The sequence below is a fragment of the Dama dama genome, chromosome 15 (assembly GCF_033118175.1).
Source record: "Dama dama isolate Ldn47 chromosome 15, ASM3311817v1, whole genome shotgun sequence".
NCBI lineage: Eukaryota > Metazoa > Chordata > Mammalia > Artiodactyla > Cervidae > Dama > Dama dama.
In genome coordinates this window covers 14,393,261-14,413,810 of record NC_083695.1, presented here as the reverse complement: position 1 = coordinate 14,413,810, position 20,550 = coordinate 14,393,261, and the positions used below count along the sequence as shown (strand labels likewise).

At 43.3% G+C, this 20,550-nt stretch overlaps 1 protein-coding gene across 1 annotated transcript in view; it reads right to left on the bottom strand.

The window, feature by feature from the left end:
- Window positions 1–20,550, bottom strand: part of FMN2 (formin 2) — a 346,102-nt gene that overhangs the window by 312,302 nt on the left and 13,250 nt on the right. The window contains exon 2 of the mRNA XM_061161517.1: window positions 435–601. Coding sequence (XP_061017500.1) covers window positions 435–601 — 167 coding nt within the window. The remainder of the gene's footprint in view (window positions 1–434; window positions 602–20,550) is intronic.

Sequence of the window (20,550 nt, the reverse complement as noted above, 5' to 3'; positions counted from 1 at the left end):
GGGGAGAAAGCAGACCGGACTGCTTCGTGTCAACAGTCTGTACACAGATGAGCTATGAACACATGGGAATAGCGCTGCAAGGCCCTCAGAAACCTGCCGCCTCTGGGAACAAAGCTTCCACCCTCGGAGTTGCTTCTGCAGGTACATCCATGACCAGTAAAGTCAGAAACACTGACTCAGAGCCACTCAAAACCCATCACTGGTTAAAGCAGGCCAGAAAACTGCTGAGAGTGGCCATGTGTTAAGAAAAGGAAGTTTGACAAATATACTTAAGAACCTCGTCAAAAAGGAAACAGACGTGTTAAGCTGTCGTGGGGCAGGGGCAGGGAGGCCTGCATCGCATGAAGAGGGGTGAAGGGCAGACAAACATCAGAGCCGCTGTTGCCACTGCAGCTGCCTCTCAGCCAGCGAGTCCTGTGAACTCTCCTACTTACATCAAACGGAACTGAGCTGGACTGGGCGTTCTGCCCGCACGGTTCCCGGAAGCAGTCGCTGAAAGGGAGGAGGAGCCCCATGGCGATGATCCGCGAGCAGAACTTCTCTGCTTCTTCTGGAGGCCCGTTCTCCTGCTGGCTGAACAGCTTCTCCAGCAGAGTTCTCCCTGCAGGTGAGACACGGTCGTTAGGCAGGAGCACTGGCAGGTCCCCAGCTCAGACTCCCTGAGGAGAGGTGGCAGTCACAGCTGGGGCGGCGCCATTGCCCAGGCTACGCCACGCGCCATGCGCAGAGAGGACTCCGTGGGCGGGCCAGGTACCACACGGGGAAGGTCGCCTCCGGGTCTCTCTCCCATCCCCCAATACCTCTTTCCCCCAAAGACAAAGGGGCCACGCGATGGGCCCTCCATCTTCTGCCATGTGAAGAAGCCGCAGGCTTTTGGGTTTCCTTGGAAATCCTCCTGCCGTCGCCAAACGCTCTCTGAGGAGGCAGCCAGGAGCCCCCATTTTGGCTAAGAAATGTCAGGGGCTGATATTCACAGTCTTGTATGGCGATGGTGGGTGGGGGCCAGGGCAGGGGGTGAGAGGAAGACAGGCACCAGCCCCTGGAAGCGGGGAGGGCTGGCCAGCAGAAAACGTCACCCTGAAGTGACAGAAACGCAACATTTCCTCACGTGCGCCTCAGAAACATCACTCTAGGATAGGTCCACATTTCAGGCTTTTATTAGTTTCCTAAAAGGGACTAGAGAAGAGAAGCAAACAGAGAGGAGACAGCAGCGGTGTCTGGGCCCAGTGGGCCCAGGGCTCTGGGTCTTGGCAATGGGGACAGCAGGACTCTGGGGAGGGGCATCCAGGAGTTGGCATGTCACTGGTCACCCGGAGCCAAGACCCACAGGCCCAGTCCCTCATCTGTCCCAACACAACTCACTCTCTAACTTACCTATCCTTCGGAAATGATCCCACTGGCTTCGCACTAACTGATTATGGTGGGAAGGAACAGGAAGTCTCCTTCCCGGCCACCAGCTTTTGCTCACTTCCTGCCCTGCTCCTGCCCTTCCTCTATGAGCAGGTTCAACCTTCAAATTTAGGTTAAAACCACTTATCCAGAAACGCTCCCAGAGACCCCCCGTCTGCCCTCTTTTGGCAACCTTCAAAGCTCCTCTGTCATTAATTATTTTAGTTAATTATTTGTGCAATTATTTGTTTAATGTCTGCCTCCCTTACTAAAACATAAACTCTCTGACAGCAGGCAGACATCCTGCAAACCTGCCCACTTGCAGTGAATAGTTTTAGGATTTCTGAATGAATACAATGCAACGATTCTTTGACAAAGACTCGTTCACATCATGGTCGGAACTGGAAATGAATTATCAGTCTAGACCAGGGTTAGCAAACTCTCTGTAAATAACCAAATAGTAAATATTTTAGGCTTTAAGGGCTACGGAAAGCCTCTGCTTATGTTCTTCCTTGGTTGGGTTTTATTTTGAAAAGCTTTTAAAATGTAAAAAGCATTTTCAGCTTGGGTCTGTGAAAGCCAGGCCCAACTCTACATATCAGTCACATCCAAATTTCAAATGTATACACACTCAGCTCTGCAGAACAGTAGCCACGCAATTTTTGTGCCTCTTCCTGTTTCTGTTTGTAAAACAAAAACTAAAGCGTCAAGATCTACTTCTGATACAGAGAATAACAGAGCAGGGCAGAAGAGGCTCTGTTTTCTCCATTCCTGTAGGTCAGTAGAGAACATCTGCTGGTCTCCCAGGACATTTTCTGAGGAGAAATAAAAAGCTTTTTCCCTATAGAACTTAAATTTGTCTGCACCTCACAGGATCCACACTTAGGAAACCATATCCCTCAGTTCTCAAGTGATTGATTATTATTACAATAAACCCATTTTATAAATACATCTTACAGTAGGTCTGCAAATGGTCAGAAGACTAATTAACTCTTTCTTATAACTCAATCTTGTGTATGAAAGAAAACATGGGAGACCGGGTCTTGTGTTTGTGTGTGTACATCCAAGAGTGGAAAAAATGTGTGTGTGTGCATCGAATCAAAAAATTATCAGAAGTGGGGAGAGGGCTTCCCTAGTGGTCCAATGGTTAAGAATCCATCTGGCAATGCAGGAGACACGGGTTCAATCCCTGGTCCAGGAAGATTCCACATGCTGCAAAGCAACTAAGCCATGCAGTGCAACTACCGAGTCCACCAGCTGAAACTACATACGCTGGCGCATCCTAAAGCCTGTCTCCACAATAAGAGACACCACCAGTGAGAAGACTCAACAAAGAGCAGGCCCCTGTTCACGCAACTAGAGAAAGCCTCTATGCAGCCATGAAGACCCAGCACAGACAAAACAATATTTTTTTTTTTAAGTGGTTGGGGAGCAGTATGGGAAAGAAGGAAGCACAACGTCAGAGCTTCGTGCTTTGAGGAGCAAATACCCTTCAACCTGAGCATCTCAGCTGCGGCTCCCAGCCCTGGGCGGCAGCCTGTGCTCAAGACCATCATGCCATAGCCCCCCTGGGACCCCACCTCCAGCTCTCCAGCTCTCTCTGTGGCAAACTCGCCCTGGGGTTGGAGTCCTGTGTTCACAACAGCCCAGGTGCCCCAGAGGCTTCCTCTCACAAGCCTCTCAGATGAAGACATTTATGTCAAATCCACACATCTCAGGGACAGGGAGTGGGGGAGATGGGGTTCTTAATCCCACAAGCAATTCTGAAATGACCTGACTCCTTCAAAACCCTCTGCTCCCTTGAAACTCTCCTCGCTCTTCCTTCTGCATCCACTCCTTCTGGTCCTTCTCTCCCCCACTAAGTCCTTGACCTCATCCCTTGCCACCCTGGTCTCCACCTCAACTCCTACTATCATTGTCACCTGCATTTAGGAAGATAACTCACCCGTGACCTTGAGCCCCGCCTCGCATGCCTCCTGCACCCTCACAGAAACTGTCTTGTCCACCACTGGGAGCTTGACTGCTTGCACCAGGCCTGGGTCTGAGCTCACTTAGCCCTCGGGGCTCCCTGTCACCCTTGGGTTGAAGCCATGACCGAAAAAGATCCCACCTCCTGTGTCCTCCTGTCTCCCCCACCCCACCCCCCAGCTCACCTACCACTTCCCCCTCCAGCACCTAAGAGCCCTCCCTGGGGCTTCTGCACCAGAGCGCTCTGCCTAGGATGTCTGTAAGACCCACCCTCTCTCACTTTATCCATGTTTCTGCTCAATTGTCACCTCCACCCAGAGACCTTCCTGACCACCCTTCCAAAAATAGCACACCCAAGGTGGATGAGGGAAGGATTGGGATGTTAGGAGAAGCAGTTGCAAGCTATTATATAGCGAATGGATTAAACAACAAAGTCCTACTATAGAGCACAAGGAACTATGTTCAACATTCTGTGATAAATCACAATAGAATAGAATATTGAAAAAAAGAATGTGTGTGTGTGTGTGTATATATATATATAACTGAATTACTTGGATGTACATCAGAAACTGGGCTTCCCAGGTGGTACTAGTGGTAAAGAACCCACCTGCCAATGCAGGAGATGCAAGAGACACAGGTTGGATTCCTGGGTCAGGAAAATCCCCTGGAGGAGGGCATGGCAACCCACTCCAATATTCTTGCCTGGAGAATCCCTTGGATAGAGGAGCCTGTTGGGCTATAGTTCATAGGGTCGCAAAGAGTTGGACATAACTGAAGCAACTTAGCACGCATGCACATACATCAGAAATTAGCACAATGTTATAAATCAACTATAATAAGATTTTAAAAAATAATAAAACAGCACCTACCACCCTTTCCCAAGACCCCCTCCACCCTTCAGAGAGCAGTTGGGCCCTAAACTCACATGAGTCTCAGACTGTTCCTCCTTGTGGAAATGTCAGCTCCATTTCAAGAGATGATTGTGGCTATTCAACACGTTTCCCCAAAACTTCAAGGAAGACCTGACATGGAATCACCAATTCATGTTTGATCACCAATGAATCAATATATGGATATCTAATCCCCAACCATGACCTCTGGCTCTGGTTCTGCAATCTCCTGTAAACCTCTCTCCCCTATGTGGGCCCTGAATCAGTCACGGTCACATGTGAGGTCACTCCCCTGCTAACCAGGTCAGTCTAGACTCCAGCACCACAGCCAAGCCTTCACATACCAGCACCCCAGTCCTGCTCTCCCTGTCACATCAGCCTGGCTGTCCCCCTGTCCCCTGCCTAGACCTCAGCATCTCAACACCATGTAAGACACATGTGCTACCTGTTCTCACTTTACCACCCTAACCATAAACCTCAGTAAGGCTCAACCCTGCTCTGCATTCTCAACTCAGCTTCCAGGTGCCTCCCGCAAACCACTCTTTCCAGTGAGATGATGAACTTCTCAAAATTTTTACAAAGTTTTATTTACTGAGAACATGGAAGAATCTGGGACTGTGTATACTTGGAATACACACCCCTGCACCTCCTTCTGCCTCCTCTTCATGGTGGACACCCTGCTCCAGACAAAAGCAAGTTCTTCCCTTTGTGTCCTGAATCGAATTCCTTGCTGCATGCATGAAACTTCACTCTTTAACTGTTCCTTCTCTCTGAGTCATGAACATGCCCTTCTTGACCAGACATTTCCAGAATCTCAAATACGTTAGTTTTTTAAAAAGTCTCCCTGACCCCACATCATTCCCTACTACCAGCTACTGTCCTATTTCTTGGTTTCCTTTCACATCAAAAATACTAGCTATATCATGAGAAAGTCTACAAACAACAAAGTGTTGAAGAAGATGTGGAGAAAAGGGAACCTTCATACACTGTTAGTGGGAATGTAAATTGGTGCAGCCACAATGAGAAACAGTATGGAGGTTTCTCAAAACCTAAAGACAGAACTACCATATGACTCAGCAATTCCACAGCTAGGCATATATCTCAGAAAGATGATTCAAAATTATACGTGCACTCCTATGTTCACAGCAGCACTATTTACAATAGCCAAGACATAGAAGCAACCTAAAGGTCTCTTCATAGGTAAAGAAGATGTGGCACATATATACAGTGGAATGTTACTCAGCCATAAAAAGAATGACATAATGCCATTTGCAGCAACATGGATGGACCTAGAGTGTATAATGTTTTGTGAAATAAGTCAGAAAGAAAGGACAAATACTATATGATATCACTTATATGTGGAATCTAAAAAAGAATACAAGTGCATGTATAAAAAACAGAAACAGACTCACAGACATAGAAAACAAACTCATAGCTATCAAAGAGTGGGGAAGGACAAATTTGGGGCATGAGATTAATGAACACAAACTATCATACATAAAATAGATAAGCAATAAGGATTTACTGTATAGCGCAGGGAATTATATCCAATATCTTGTAATAGTCTACAATCTGCAAAAGATTTACTGTATGGTATACCTGAAACTAACACAATATTGTAAATCAACTATACTTCAATTAGAAAAAAACCTGCCAGAAACTTGCCTGGTGGTCCAGTGGGTAAGACTCTACACTCTCAATGCAGGGATGAAGGGTTTGATCCTTGGTCAGACATGCTGCAACAAGACTCAGTGCAGCTAAATTAATAGATAAATACTAGAGAAAAAAGAAAAGAAAGAAAAAGAAAAGCCTGCCAGCTAGAATTACCGACACCTGCCACCTCTGGCCCCCCTTCCTGGTTCGGTCCACTCTGCGCTGACAAGTCTAATCTGACGGCCATCCTGAGTGCAACAGACACCGGTAACCAGCATGACACCAAAGACATTCTCACTCCATGTCCACGCCCTCAGACATTCTCACTGTTGACTCACTCTGACTCCTTAGAACACCTTCCTCTCATCCTCCGATGCGCCATTGCCTCCACCTTGCTGGCCAGTCTCCTGAAGCCCTCACTGGCTTCTCTGCTCAATGTGTTAAGTACACACGCTTCAGGGCTCATCCCATGGCCTCCACTCCACTCTGCTTCAGGGCTCATCCCATGGCCTCCACTCCACTCTTCCCATTTTTCTTTAGGATCCTATAGTCTAACCTGTCTGCACACACTCTTCCCCCTTAAAACGGGGAAGGCCTTCTTGACGGCATCAGGAGGACAGAGAAAGGACTCCTCCTTGGAATGTTTGAGGCATCTACATGAAGAACCTAAGGATCGTATAATAAAACAGGCAGCCTGGGGAAGAATGCGGGATTTTCAAGAACCACCAAACCGGCAGTGAGCTCTCTGTCCTCCAGGATCCCTCATTTGGACTCAAGGAAGCCTGAGACCCATAAGAGGGCATCAGCACTGGTCGGGATAGCTGGAGGGGGAGATTTGGCCACATGCATCTGTAATCTTTCAAAATTCACCCCTTGACTGCCAAGTTTCAACTCTGGAAAATCTATAACAGATAAATAACAAAAATGAAGCATCACAAGATTATTGTGAAGATTAGATGAGGTAACACATGTAAACGTCTCAGCACAGTTCCTGGTACAGTAAAAAATGGCTTGTTACTAGTAAAAAAAACAAAAAAAACAAAAAAAAAGGATAGCAGGATAGCTTTACATAGATGACAGCTTACTATACAGTCATCAGAAATCATGTTATTATAGAATAATCAGTCAAACACATTCAATATATGAAAAGGAAAAAGAAAAGTAAAACTCAGTAGATGTCACTGGAGAATGCAAGTGCATCAAATTGCCACAAATAACAGAAAATTAATGAGAAATAAAGAAATCATACCTTTCCAGTATGAACTGTATTTGGGGGCAATAAAACATACCTAATGATCAGCAGCAGTGATTAAAGAAGGCTGAACACCAAAGAATTGATGGCTTCTAAGTATGGTGCTAGAGAAGACTCTTGAGAGTCCTTTGGGCAGCAAGGCGATCAAACCAATCAATCCTAAAGGAAATCGACCCTGAATATTTATTGGAAGGACTGATGCTGAAGCTGAAGCTCAAATACTTTGGCCACCTGGTATGAAGAGCTGACTCACTGGGGGGGGACACCTGATGCTGGGAAAGACTGCAGGCAAAAGGAGAAGAGGGCAACAGGATGAGATGCTTACATAGTACTGAGAGGGTAACAGGCAGGAAGGCCAGGGGTCTCCAAACAGAGGAAATAAGGTGCAAGTGCCAGACAGTTTTATCTCTCTTAAGCGGCAGGAGGAAACAAACCAGTGATACGTTTTTTCTTCTCTATACAAATTTAAAAGGAGGTTTCTCTTAAAATGCTGTGTTGCCATGACACCTGGTTTCACCTGAAGCTAACTATTCTCAAACCTTGAGTTAACCAATACATTTTTTAATGGAAATGTTTATCGTAAAGCTATGTTAATTTACCCCAGACTCTGTAAATTCTGCCAAATGGCCCAACCTACTTACTCAGGTATTGTTCCCCTAATCTATGTAAACGAAACTATTTGTTGGTAATCTGCCCTTCTACAAGGTTCAGGTCAATTGTTTTATGGCCAGGGATGAATTATCTGGTGCCATTCTAAGACATTTCTTTCTTTTCATTAACAGACTGTCAGTGACTATATAACTTACAGCTAAAGACTAGGAGGGGGGTATTCTTTCTGCCCCCTTCTGATGCCTATGTCAGAAGCTTTCTCTATCTCCTTTATACTTTAATAAAAACTTTATTACACAAAAACTTTGAGCAATCCAGTCTCGTCTCTGGCCCCAGATTGAATTCGTCTCCTCTGGAGGCCAAGAATCCCGGCAACTTATCGTTCAGCAACAACCTTTCAGTATCACCAACTCAATAGACATAAATCTGAGCAAATTCTGGGAGATGGTGAAGAACAGGGAAGACTGGTGTGCTGTAGCCCATGGGGTCACAAAGAGCTGGACATGACTCAGAGACTAAATAACGAGTAATTAAAGAAAAGTCTTCAGTAGAGGAAAATTCCAGCCAAAAAATGCAAAGAGATGACAAAATTTGAAAATTACAATCCCTAAGTGTTTACTTAGTGAATAGATGGGAAACCCATTAGAAGAAGGTCAACTGAAAAATCTGCAATTAAAGATCAAGCTGTCATCCCCAAACCCACATGTCATTCAGAGTCAACACAACAGAGGTTGGCAAACATGCTAAGTTTAGTCGATGGGGAGGGATGCTTTGTGATGCTTCATTTTGGATATTCATCTATGATAGATTTTCCAGAGTTGAAACTTTGGGGTCAAGGGGTGAATTTTGACAGATTACTGATGCATGTGGCCAAATCGCCCCCTCCAGTTATCCCAGGCAGCGCTAGTGCCTTCTTTTTTTTTTTTTTTTTTTTCCCGCTAGTGCCTTCTTATAGGTCTCAGGCTTCCTTGAGTCGAAATGAGGGATCCCAGAGGAGAGCTGTCCAATCCACAGCATACCCACCAAGCACCCATGCTGTCCCTCTGGGAAAAGAGACCTGAGAACTCAGCAAGGGTCATACCACGTCAGCCTGGACCTGTTCTCATCTAGGGTGGCAGAGAGCTCTGTGAATGCCTACTTAACAGACTAGTGTTGTCTTTAGGGGTTAGGGTTACCCTAACCCTAAACGATTTCTACTTACATTCAATATAATAATGCCATTGCAGCATATTAAAAATTACATTTTTGAGATTCATACTTAAGTACCTGAGAGTCAAATGGCATGATGTCAGGAATTTATCTCAAGTCGGTCCATAAAGCAAGGATGGCGAGGGTGGTGATGAAGCTATTTCAGCATTAAAAATGCTGATAACCATGAGAGCTGGGTGATGGCCTGTGGGACTTCATCACACTTCTGCTTTATGTATGATCACATTTTCACAATAAATATCTTCAATCATGCTACTAAAAAAAAAGGTTTAATGACATGGAAAAATATGTCACAAGTATTAGATGAAGTAAATCAAAATTACACAGCTGAACATAGTATGTTCCTGATTCTGCAAAAATAGCAGACATAACTTTCCTTATTAAATAGTCAAATTGCTATGGTGGGAACATGACAAGTTTCCAGGACCTGCATACTAGCTGGACTGCACTGAACTCCCATTCCCAACAAGGGATAAACTTTGACCAGAGCAGGGGGGATGGACAGAGACACGATTTTCTGTTTTGCTTCTTGCATTGATAGCTGGGGATTTAATCAGGACACACCGGCCCCATCAGACACTGCAGGCCTTGCACCTAAACTGGGTAGAACAGGCTGACCCAAAGCTGCTTCTTCACTGTACAGACCAGCTACTGTGACCAGGAAACAGAGGACCCAGGTTCCCTCCACATCCCCTTCCCTACCCAACCTACCCCACGTGACACACGGTTGGGGTGCCCCCTAACTCCTGGTCCCCTCACTCTGCTCCTTGATCAGAGCGTCTGTTTCTAGACTGGACATGTTGACCACAGCAATAAATGTAAATAATTGGCCTTTGAATATGAATAAGCATAACTTTTCTAAGTGCTCAGCTATTTAAAGCTTCATTTTATATTGTATTTTCATTTGTTGTTTAATCAACACTGTTTACTGAGCTCTTACTATAGATAAAGCAGATTGAAATTAGTTTACCAAAAACCTACTTGCTGAATGAAATAGCATTCACCCGATGACAGTCAGGGAACTTACTAGTCATTAGTGTTCTCCAATCATTTCTGCACTAACCCCCTCTCCCCTCTCCTCATTTACACTTACACACTTAGTAACTTCAGCAAGTGGTGCCTCTTTGTAGTCGCCCACTACAGTATCTGTGGCAGAGGGGGGTGGTGTTGGGGGGTAATGGTTCCAGGACCCCCTTGGTACCAAAATCTACAGATGCTCAGCTCTCTTATATTACATGGCCTAGTATTTGATTATAACCCACACATATCCTCCCTTTAATTCACCTCTAGATTGCTTATAATACCTAACATGATGTAAATACTATGTAAACAGCTGTAAATACAACATAAATGCTATGTAAACAGTTGCTGGTGCCCAGCAAATTCAAGTTTTGCTTCACGGAACCTTCTGGAATTTAAAAATATATATATTTTCCATGTGCAATTGCTGAATTGGTGGATGCAGAGAATACATGGATACAAAGGGCTAACTGTATCTATAAATATTAATAGTCTTCTTGCTTTGCTAAGCAAATATCACAGGGCTAGATAAACAGGAAACAACAGCCAGGGGACAGTCATAAAGGACTATTTACCATCACAACAAATCTTCTGGGGCAATGAGGTAAGATCATGGGTCTCTGCACTGGAGTTCTGTTGGGTAGGTGAGCAGTGACACCATAAGACAGAAAACATTTGTCTGGATAGAACTACACGATGTAAAAGGCATGTCCACACCTACTGTCAGCTTTGTAAAGCACAGCAAGGATATATCACCATGATTTCAAAGACACCAACTGAGGAATTCAGGTTCCAGAATGTGCCTGTGTCCCAAGACCAGAAAGCAACAGAGCCAAAACTGGACACACACTCCATTCTCCTAATTCTTATTCCAGGCATCTTCCACTTCTGTGTGGGCCAGCAACTCTGGGAAAGGCTTCTGACCAACATTCTGTACTAAGATATAAAAGACAGAGACCACGAGTGCTGTGCCCTGTGGGGGCTCGCAAGCTTGTCACAATGAGCAAGGCTCCAGAAGGAACACTCTAAATGCACTCTTTATAGGACATGCTCTCTTAATTAAACATTCTGAGTGGAAAATGGGGTGGGTGGGGGGATGCAGCAAAGACAAGATACAACAAAGCACTTAGGAGTCTGTGTGCGTGCGTGTGTGCTAAGTCACTTCAGTCATGTCCAACTCTTTGTGACCCTATAGACTGGAGCCTGCCAGGCTCCTCTGTCCATGTAATTCTCCAGGCAAGAATACTGGAGTGGGATTTAGGAGCCTATCACTTATCAAAGAATGTCCTAGGTCCAGCAAGGATATTGTCAGGAGGAAAACATGCTCCCTGTCCTTCACTGCCAACACTTTAACAGGACAACACGGGCAGGACGCTCCTGAAGAAGAGACAGAGAGGAACAGTGACAGCACACAGCAGGGAAGCCTCCGGCTCCTTCTTCATCTACTGGACACAGTATAGTGTCCAGACAGGAAGAGAAACTTTCAATACAGAAACTTACCCTTGGAGACAACAGGAGACCTTTTCCCCACTAGCCTGAATCATGCCTGGAATTTTTCTGGTTTTACTGTACTTTTTGTCATTATTAGGATTAAATTACTCAATGACAATCTACCTCTTAATTTTCAGCATTTTAGAACTAGAGATATCTCAAAGATGATTTGACTCACTCCTCCAATTTGGCCTGTAAAGAAGTCAAGGCCTAGATATTTGAGTGACATCCAGGTTATACTTGGGGGAAGGCTAGGTGGGAGCGTTGTGTTATGTCCTGTAACATCATTACTCTCTGTTTTTAATTTACATTTTAACAGCATAGAAACGCACAATGGATATTTTTTCCTTTTGTGTATTTTTTAATGCTTGAAGGATGAACAATATAATTGCTATATTTTGAAAGGCATAAAACATAAGTTTTTGTTTATATAGGCCACATACCTGATGCAAAATGAATTTAAACAAGAATCTCATTATGTTAATTTTTTTCTGATTTTATAGCTCAGACATATCTAATAAATTTCTCCTGAAATCCAAAATTAACTATCAGTTGCAATAGTAAGAGGAAATGATGGGTTTCCCTGGTGGCTCGGTGGTAAAGAATCCTCCTGCCAATGTAGGAGACATGAGTTTGATCCCTGATCCAGGAAGATCCACATGCTGTGGAGCAACTAAGCCCATACGCCACAACTACTTAGCCTGTGCTCTAGAGCCAGGAACCGCAACTACTGAAGCCCCCGTGCCCTAGAGCCCACACTCTGCAACAGAAGTAGCCACCATAGTGAGAAGCCTGTGCACGGCAATGAAGAGTAGAAGCCCCTGCTCTCCACTAGAGAAAAGCCCCTGCAGCAATGAAGACCCAGTACACCATAAATAAACATTTTTTAAAAAGAGGAAATGAGGTCGTTGCCCAGCAAATATGATGTAGTGAAGAAAGAGAGATCACATATTGTCAATCATCATATACAGATGACCTTTGCTGGAGTAAGAAAAAGAGATAAGGCCAAGTACAGTCGAATGGATATTAACATGTCTAGTGTCAGATTCACAATGCTGCAAGTTTTACAGAGAGAGAAAGGCTCTAAGGAGCTCTTAGGAGCATAAACATCTAGAATTTTCTTGAGAGAAGAAAGCCAACTTGTGGTCAAATGTCTGGACAGATCACAGGAGGCTCAAGGACCCAACTGGGCCCCTCTTTCAGAGACAACACAGCTAACAAAGGGCTCAGTACAAGCTGGGGAGCTCTTTGCTTCCCAGAACTCAGAGCCGACTGAGCCCACAGCCAGTGCTGGTCCAGACATTCTCACAGGAAGATGCCCACTGGCATGCTCTAAACACCAGGTAAGGAAGGGAAATGGAAATATTTTAAATTTTATAAAACCCTACAGACTGAGTATAGATTTGCTGGTTGTCTGAGTCCTGATAGTAAGTGCCTGTGCTACTGCTAAGTCACTTCAGTCGTGTCCGACTCTGTGCGACCCCATAGACGGCAGCCCACCAGGCTCCCCCGTCCCTGGGATTCTCCAGGCAAGAACACTGGAGTGGGTTGCCATTTCCTTCTCCAATGCATGAAATGGAAAAGTGAAAGTGAAGTCACTCAGTCGTGTCTGACTCTTCGCGACCCCATGGACTGCAGCCCACCAGGCTCCTCCGACCATGGGATTTTCCAGGCAAGAGTACTGGAGTGGGTTGCCACTGCCTTCTCCAATAAGTGCCTGTAATGTGTCATCAAAACTATTTTGAAGAAGTGGACTGCTCTGCGTGGTGACTCGGGACTCATGTATGATGCATCTTTGTTATGGGACGCTGAGAATACAGAGAAGAGCAATAAAAAAAAAAAAAAAAAAAATGTGCTCAACATCAACTACAGTAAACCATCACACAGACACAGCATTCAAGTGACTGGGTGTAGAGAGCTCTGACTACAGTCACTGCAGTCTACTAAAATTTATAGAAATTTATAGTTTTGGCTTTTTTCAAGGAAGAAGAAACCATACAACTTCAATTGATCAAGCTGAAATATGACAAGAACAAGCTAAGAAATCTAACCTAAAGAATCTAATAAAATCCACCAAGGATTATCATAGAACATATGTGATAATGACAACCAACTCCTTTTCAGGACCTATGTTAGATTATGGATTTCTCTGGTAATTTCTTCAAAGATTGTGAAACAAATGAAAGTTCAAAGGAAAAAAAAGTCAGAAATGTCAAAAGGAAAAATGGTTTAAAAAACTTAATTTCAATCTGTTAAGATAAATCCATAAGTGACTATAATAAACGGAAGCTTTCAAATAGCTCTAGCTAAAGAGGTTTTACATATTTAAAGCAGTCCCAAAGAAAAGGAATGAGACACACAGATCACCGCTGCTGCTCTGAAATTTTGAAGTCAAATATCACTGACTCTTCTAGGGGAAGCACGTCAGTGGTCAAGTTCAGCCTTTCCAGGGTCATGGTCTCATCAGTTGATCTCCAATCAGTCTCTGAACAGTGAACTCACTCCTCCCAAGACAAATAGTTCCCAGGCTGGACCCTCCATGAGGGATGTCTCTCTGATGCTGAGTGTGCCACACAAAGTATTAGCAAATCTAGCTCCTCCATCCTGAACACATTTGATCTTCTCCTTCAGCACCAACTGTCCCTGTCAATGGAGAGCCACAGAATACTTCTGAGAAGAGCACTGAGAGCTCTGCTGGAAGGGAGGCAGTGAGGTTTGCTTTAATTTTGGAGGCATGTTTTAACGGGAGACAGTGACTGGTGGGCCTGAGGAGAAGGTGTGAGGAACTTGCTAACTTGCACACCTCCCAGACTTCTGGCTTCAGAAACTGTGTAAAGGGCTGTGCACATGCCACTACCACCCACCAGGCAGGCAATGAACCAGGAGCAGAGTGGATTTAGAGAAGAGAACTTCGGCTTGGATCTCCTCCCACAGTCATATAGAGATTTTTTTTAAGACAAAAGGAAATTTGCATCTGGATTTCATAGAGAGATCTAAGCCAGACATTGAAATATGGAGTCATCCATATGTAGGGAAAGGACTGCCCAGGATGGATGTTAGGGTGGACTAAGCTTGAGGCCAGGAGAAGCAACACTTAATAAGAAGGGTTCAGGGGAAGAAGAGGACCAGGAGAAGGGAGCAAAACCAGCCCAAAATGTAGGAGGCAAACCAAGGAGAAGCATGCAGCAGAAACCAAAGAAGGCAGGGTTTTCTGTTTGGATAAAATATACAGTTGTTTGAATGACGCTTTTGAAGTATGTTTGAATAATTAGAGATGGCATTAATCTCGGCTGTAAAACACAACATACTAAATTAAAATATTAATAATGTTTCTGGAGTTTGGGGTTATAGCTCCCCCCAAAGAGCATAGATTCATGAAAACTGAGGATATGTAAGGTCAAAGAGAAAGTCATAACAATTTCAAAAGAATCTACACAATGTATACTATGTTCTATGACTGTTTCAATTATTTTGCTGTTAAAAAAAATTAAAGGGCTGCCTTTAAAACCCATATGACTATTGTGTTATTGTGGTTTATAATAAGAAATATGCATTTGGTCTTTGTCCAATTTCTGGTACAGAGCTCATAAAACCCTTGGAACTTCCCAAGTGATTGTAGTGGAAAAAAGGTGTCTTGATATTCACAACAAGCTTTTTCAACTACACGTAACTCTATGTTAACGCAGTGACTTTTGGAAGAACCTCAGGATGGGGGCTGGTTGTCAGGAGAACCCACTGTGTCATTAGAGTTGGGACCTTCAGTCCCAGCCCTGACCTCCAGGGAGGAAAGGGGAACAGAACTGGAGACTGATTCAATCACCAGTGGCCTATGATTTAATCAGTTAAACCCAAAAGGACAGGATTCAGAGAGCTTCTGGGTCGGTGAACACATGGAGATTTGGGGAGAGAAGTACCCAGGGGCTCCCTGCCCTATCCCCACACACCCTGCCCTGTGCATCTCCCATCTAACTGGTCCTGAGTTATATCCTCTTATAATACACACTGGTAATCTGCTGAATGAAATGCTTCTCTGAGTTCTAGGAGCTGCACTAAAGATGAATTAAACCCAAGAAGGGGGCTGGTGGAACCTATAAGCTGCTCGGTCAGAAGCCCAAGTGGACCTGTGACTAGCATCTGAAGAGCCAGCGGCCTTGCAGGACTGAGTCCTTAATCTTCGGGACCCGACAGCATCTGCAGGTAAACAGTGTTGTCAGAATTCAGCTGAATTGCAGGACTGCTTGGTGGTGTGGAAGGAAAAAAACCACACATCTGAGTTAGTGTTAGAAATGTAGCTATAAACCATAGATATTACTGACTAACCTTTAGGTTTAAAAAATATTCACAAGACAGATCCCATAAAACTTACAACAGAAAGACAGTGAAAATGTTTTTTACCCCAACAATAACTAGAGATAATCCAAAAGTAAAATCCCACTCCTATAAGCAATGAAACACAGGAAGCACCCAGAAACCAGCTCAGCAAAGAACACAAACCAGCTACAAAAAGGCCTGAAACTCCATTAAAAGGACATAAAGGATGATCTGAATAAACACGGAGGTCTTCCACTGTCTTGGAGGATAGTATTAAAATGACAATTGTCCTCAATGTAATCTACAAATTTAATACATTGAACACTGTCAGGACTTTTTCAGAACCTCAACCACTTAATTTAAATTTATATAGAAAACTACAAGCCCATCAGTGGCTAAGTCCTGATAACGTTCAAAATGTGAAAAAGGAGACACTTCTCCGGGTAACAAGACATACTGCAAAGTACATTTATGAGAGCTGTTTGGTACCCAATGAAGACAGAAAAATACACATGAAAGGAAAAGAACAGACCCTCAGACGTGGACTTATCCACATACAGGAACAATATAAAGTTGGCATTAAAAACCAGTGAGTAAAAACTCTTTAGGAGATGATGTTGAGAACACTGTCTTACCAGGTATGTCATACCACACACTCAAGAGGTCTCTGGACAGAGAAGATGTTTAGATGCAGATGATGAAGTGACAACACTATGGAAGGCTGTGGATGAGACAATGCTGGTGACCTTGGCCTAAAGAACGACTTCTTAAATGAGAAGAAAATATCGCAAACCATGTATGAAAAACAGATCTGATAATATCAAAATTAAGTACTTCTGTTCAACAAAGGACACAGCAAATTCAAAAAAGGGATAAAACACTAGGGGAAGAGATGTATAACATCTAAAATTGATTCTATACTAAAGACTTAAATTGAATCCACTCCAAATAGTTTAAATAGTAAGAACCCTCCTGTAGGGCATTCTTTGTCCTGCAGAGTCTTGGAGGGCTAAAGACAAAGTAAAGACCACTCACCAAGCCACACCTGGAAACCAGGCCACAAAAGCAGTGGCTGCCTCTTCTCTGATCTGAATCACTTTGCTGTATACCTGAAACTAACACAATATTGTAAATCAACTATATTTCAATTTAAAAATGGTTAAATCAATTGCTTTTTCAGTATATATGGTATATGGGACTTCCAGATGGCTCAATGGTAAAGGATCTCCCTGCCAATGCAAGATGACGTGGGTTCAATCCCTGGGTCGGAAAGATCCTCTGGAGCATGGGGTACCCACTCCAGTATTCTTGCCTGAAAATCCCATTCACAGAGGAGTCTGGCAGGCTACAGGTCATGAGGTCACAAAAGAGTTGGCCATAACTTAATGATTAAACAAGCAAACAAGCATATATAGTATATAATTATTTATATATAATATGTTGCATTTATATATGTGTCAGTTTATGAACTTTAGTCTCAGGGCAATAGGGAACCACTGAAATGTTTCTAATCTGGGAGTAGCCAGTTCATTTTTGTATTTTAAATAGTTTACTCTCAGACTTCCCTGGTGGTACAGTGGATAGGAATCTCCCTTGCAATGCGAGGACACTGGTTCGATTCCTCATCTGGGAAGTTTCCACATACCCTAGGCAACTAAAGAACAAGTGCCACAACTACTGAAGCGGTGTGCCCCAGAGCCTGTGCTCTGGAACAGGAGAGGTCACCACAATGAGAAGTCTGTGCACTGCAACTAGAGAGTAGCCCCCACCCTCTGCACCTAGAGGAAGCTTGCACACAGCAACAAAGACCCAGCACAACCATAAATAATTTTTTTTTTAATAGTTCACTCTCTTGCCTTGTAGAGAATTACTGGAAAATACCCAGACTGAGGGCAGGAAGAGTATTTAGGATCTCAATGTTAGATGATCTGTTCTAACAAAAGTAAAGGCAATGGGAACAGAAATTACCAGCCTTATCAAAGAGAAAATTTTAGAGTAGAGAAAATGGAAGGAGTGATTGATGTCAAGCTCAAGTTTGGGGAGGTGGAAGAACCAAAGAGTAGGGTAAGGCTGGATGCCATGCCTTGGTTGTGAAACTGGGAGGCAGGTGTTCAGAGGGTGGGGAAGAGAGTGATTATAGTTTTAGACTCGGTGACCCTCCAAGACCTGTGACAGCTCAGCAGGATGTGCCTAATGCAGGAGAGTGGGGCCAGAGATGCAGACAGCTGTCCACTGGATCTAGATGGTGATGAAGCCGGAGGTGGTGGGCTCAGCTCTTATTATCCCAAAGCAGATGGTACTGAAAATGATCTGTGAATTTAAAATCAAATGAGGCTCCTTAGAGATACCATCCAAGCCAGAGATAAAATGCTTCCAGTATCACTTCTTCACTTACATCACATTTTCAGCCCAGAGACAAATATCTCTCCACCTCAGTCACTGCAGTTTTTATTCAATCTTATTTGCCCACCAATAACACATCAGATCCAATGGAGTCAATACATTTTTTAATTTTTCCAAAAATGAAATAAAGACACATCAAACCCTATATCCTGAAGAAACTGCCAGAATACTATCCAAACATTTTACACCCTGAAAGCCATTTAACCAAAACAGCACTGCAAGCACAGTGAGATATAATTGCTGAGCATCCTGGATAGCTGCAGAGTGTAATACCTCCCATGGAGAAATCATATCTCTCACCTCTCCCAGGAGGCAAGCACTGGTCTGCAGCTTTGAAAGGTGTTGGGTAGGGGATAATATGCACAATATATACATATTGTACAATAGGAAAAATATAAAAATATGTACAAGTACATATTTCTAAAAGTCTATCTCTAATGTAACCTCATTGTTTATATTCCTCTTTTCAAAGATAACACTTGTATGTTAATAATGAAGAGACTCATGGCTTACAAAACTTTCCTCAGAGTATTCAAATACATTTATTTGGAATCCTGAAATAGTTCTTTTCTAGTCCATTTGCTTCTTAATGAGCTTAAACAACCTGCACTTCTTGAAGGTCAATAAAACTCCTTTTTAAAAAAGTAAAATACAGAGAAGCTTTCAAAACCTTTTATCTTTTTAGTCTCTTAAGAAATTTTGCATGTCAATGCAAACTTTTAAATGAAATACCATGGACTCAAAAAAGTTATTTGAGTAAGCATATATAATACTAGGGAAAACTGAAAACAAAAACCAATATACTAGAGTATATTGAAATAAAAGAATTAGTAGTGGTACTTTTATTGAGAGGTTTAAACTAAAAGGAAAACTGCAAAGCCTATACAGCATTCAAGAATCAAAGACTTATTGTAGACAATGTATCTAAAAGGATTTACACAATGTATTTGTGCCAATATTAGAAAGACTCCATACACTGTAAATCCCTGGGCCATAATATTGTACAGCACAGCCTTCTCTTCTGGAGATTTCCATAGAACAGGTCCACCACCCACCACACCCACATTTACTACCTTGGTGTTCAAAACACAAGGTCCTGAGTGCACATCAGTTAGCAGCATTCCAACTCAAATCCCCCTTAGTAACAATTAACATTTGACCAAAACCATCAAGGTTTTACCACCAGCCAATGCCAAAAGCATCTTTACTCCATGGCATAAATGATCCTCCAGCATAGGGATTTTCTTCCACTCTAAAGTTAGTGAAGTTCTAAATATACAAAGAATCATTACTAGAAAAAAAAAAAAGTTAACTCTTAAAACCACAACTCATATATGAATGGAATGATTGGATGAGACTTGGAAGAAGCAGCTTCCTAGCAGAATTACATTCACTTTTGCAACCTGGAAAACCCAAGAGAGAGGAAATTATCACTGGGGACTTCTCTGGTGGTTCAGTGGGTAAGAATCTGCCTGCCAAAGGAGGGAACACGGGTTCAATCCCTGGTCTGAGAAGATTCCACATGACACGGAGCAACCATGCCTGTGTGCCACAACTACTGAGCCCCAATTCTAGAGTCCAAGAGCTGCAACTACTGAAGCCCACATGCATAAAGCCTATGCTCTGCAACGAGAAAGCCACCACAGTGAGAAGGCTGAGAATCACAGTGAAGAGCAGCCCCCGCTCACCACCACTAGAGAAAGACCACACAAATCAATGAAGAACCAGCACAGTCATAAATAAGTAAATAAATAAACTAGTTAAAATTAAAAAAAGAAATCTTTGCCCCATCTCACAGGAAATAGGTGGGACACTTTAAAAGGGAGGCCAATGGAAAGACTTCTCAGCCTGCACTCCTGCTGCAGGGCTGCTACAGTGTGTAAAGAAACAATTTAAGTGTCACAGAATTCTTCACACGTGCACTCGATCCCAGAGAACGACCATCAAGGACCATTCTGTCCGAAGTATAAAAAGGGACTGAAAGGAGTAAGGTTAAACATTTTAAAGCATAATTTTAAAACACAACAAAAGCCTAATTTTCTCAAGAAATTACTCTATTCCCCATGAAAATTAAAAAGGACAATTTTTGACCCATTGCAGCTCTGGCATAACAGATAATAAAGCTACCAATAGGTCCAGGATATGCCGGACACTGACTCAATCACAGAATAATGGCAGTCATTTCCCATGCAATCAGTGACTCGAGAGACACCCTTGAAGGGAAGACACAACAGCTCCCCTCTCTCTGACCCACAGTGGAGCAGGTGTCTAAGAACAACACTCCCTGGCATCCTCTGCTAGCATCCAATAACTGTTATCTCTTGAGTTCAAGAAGAAGTCTGGGACCACCAAAGA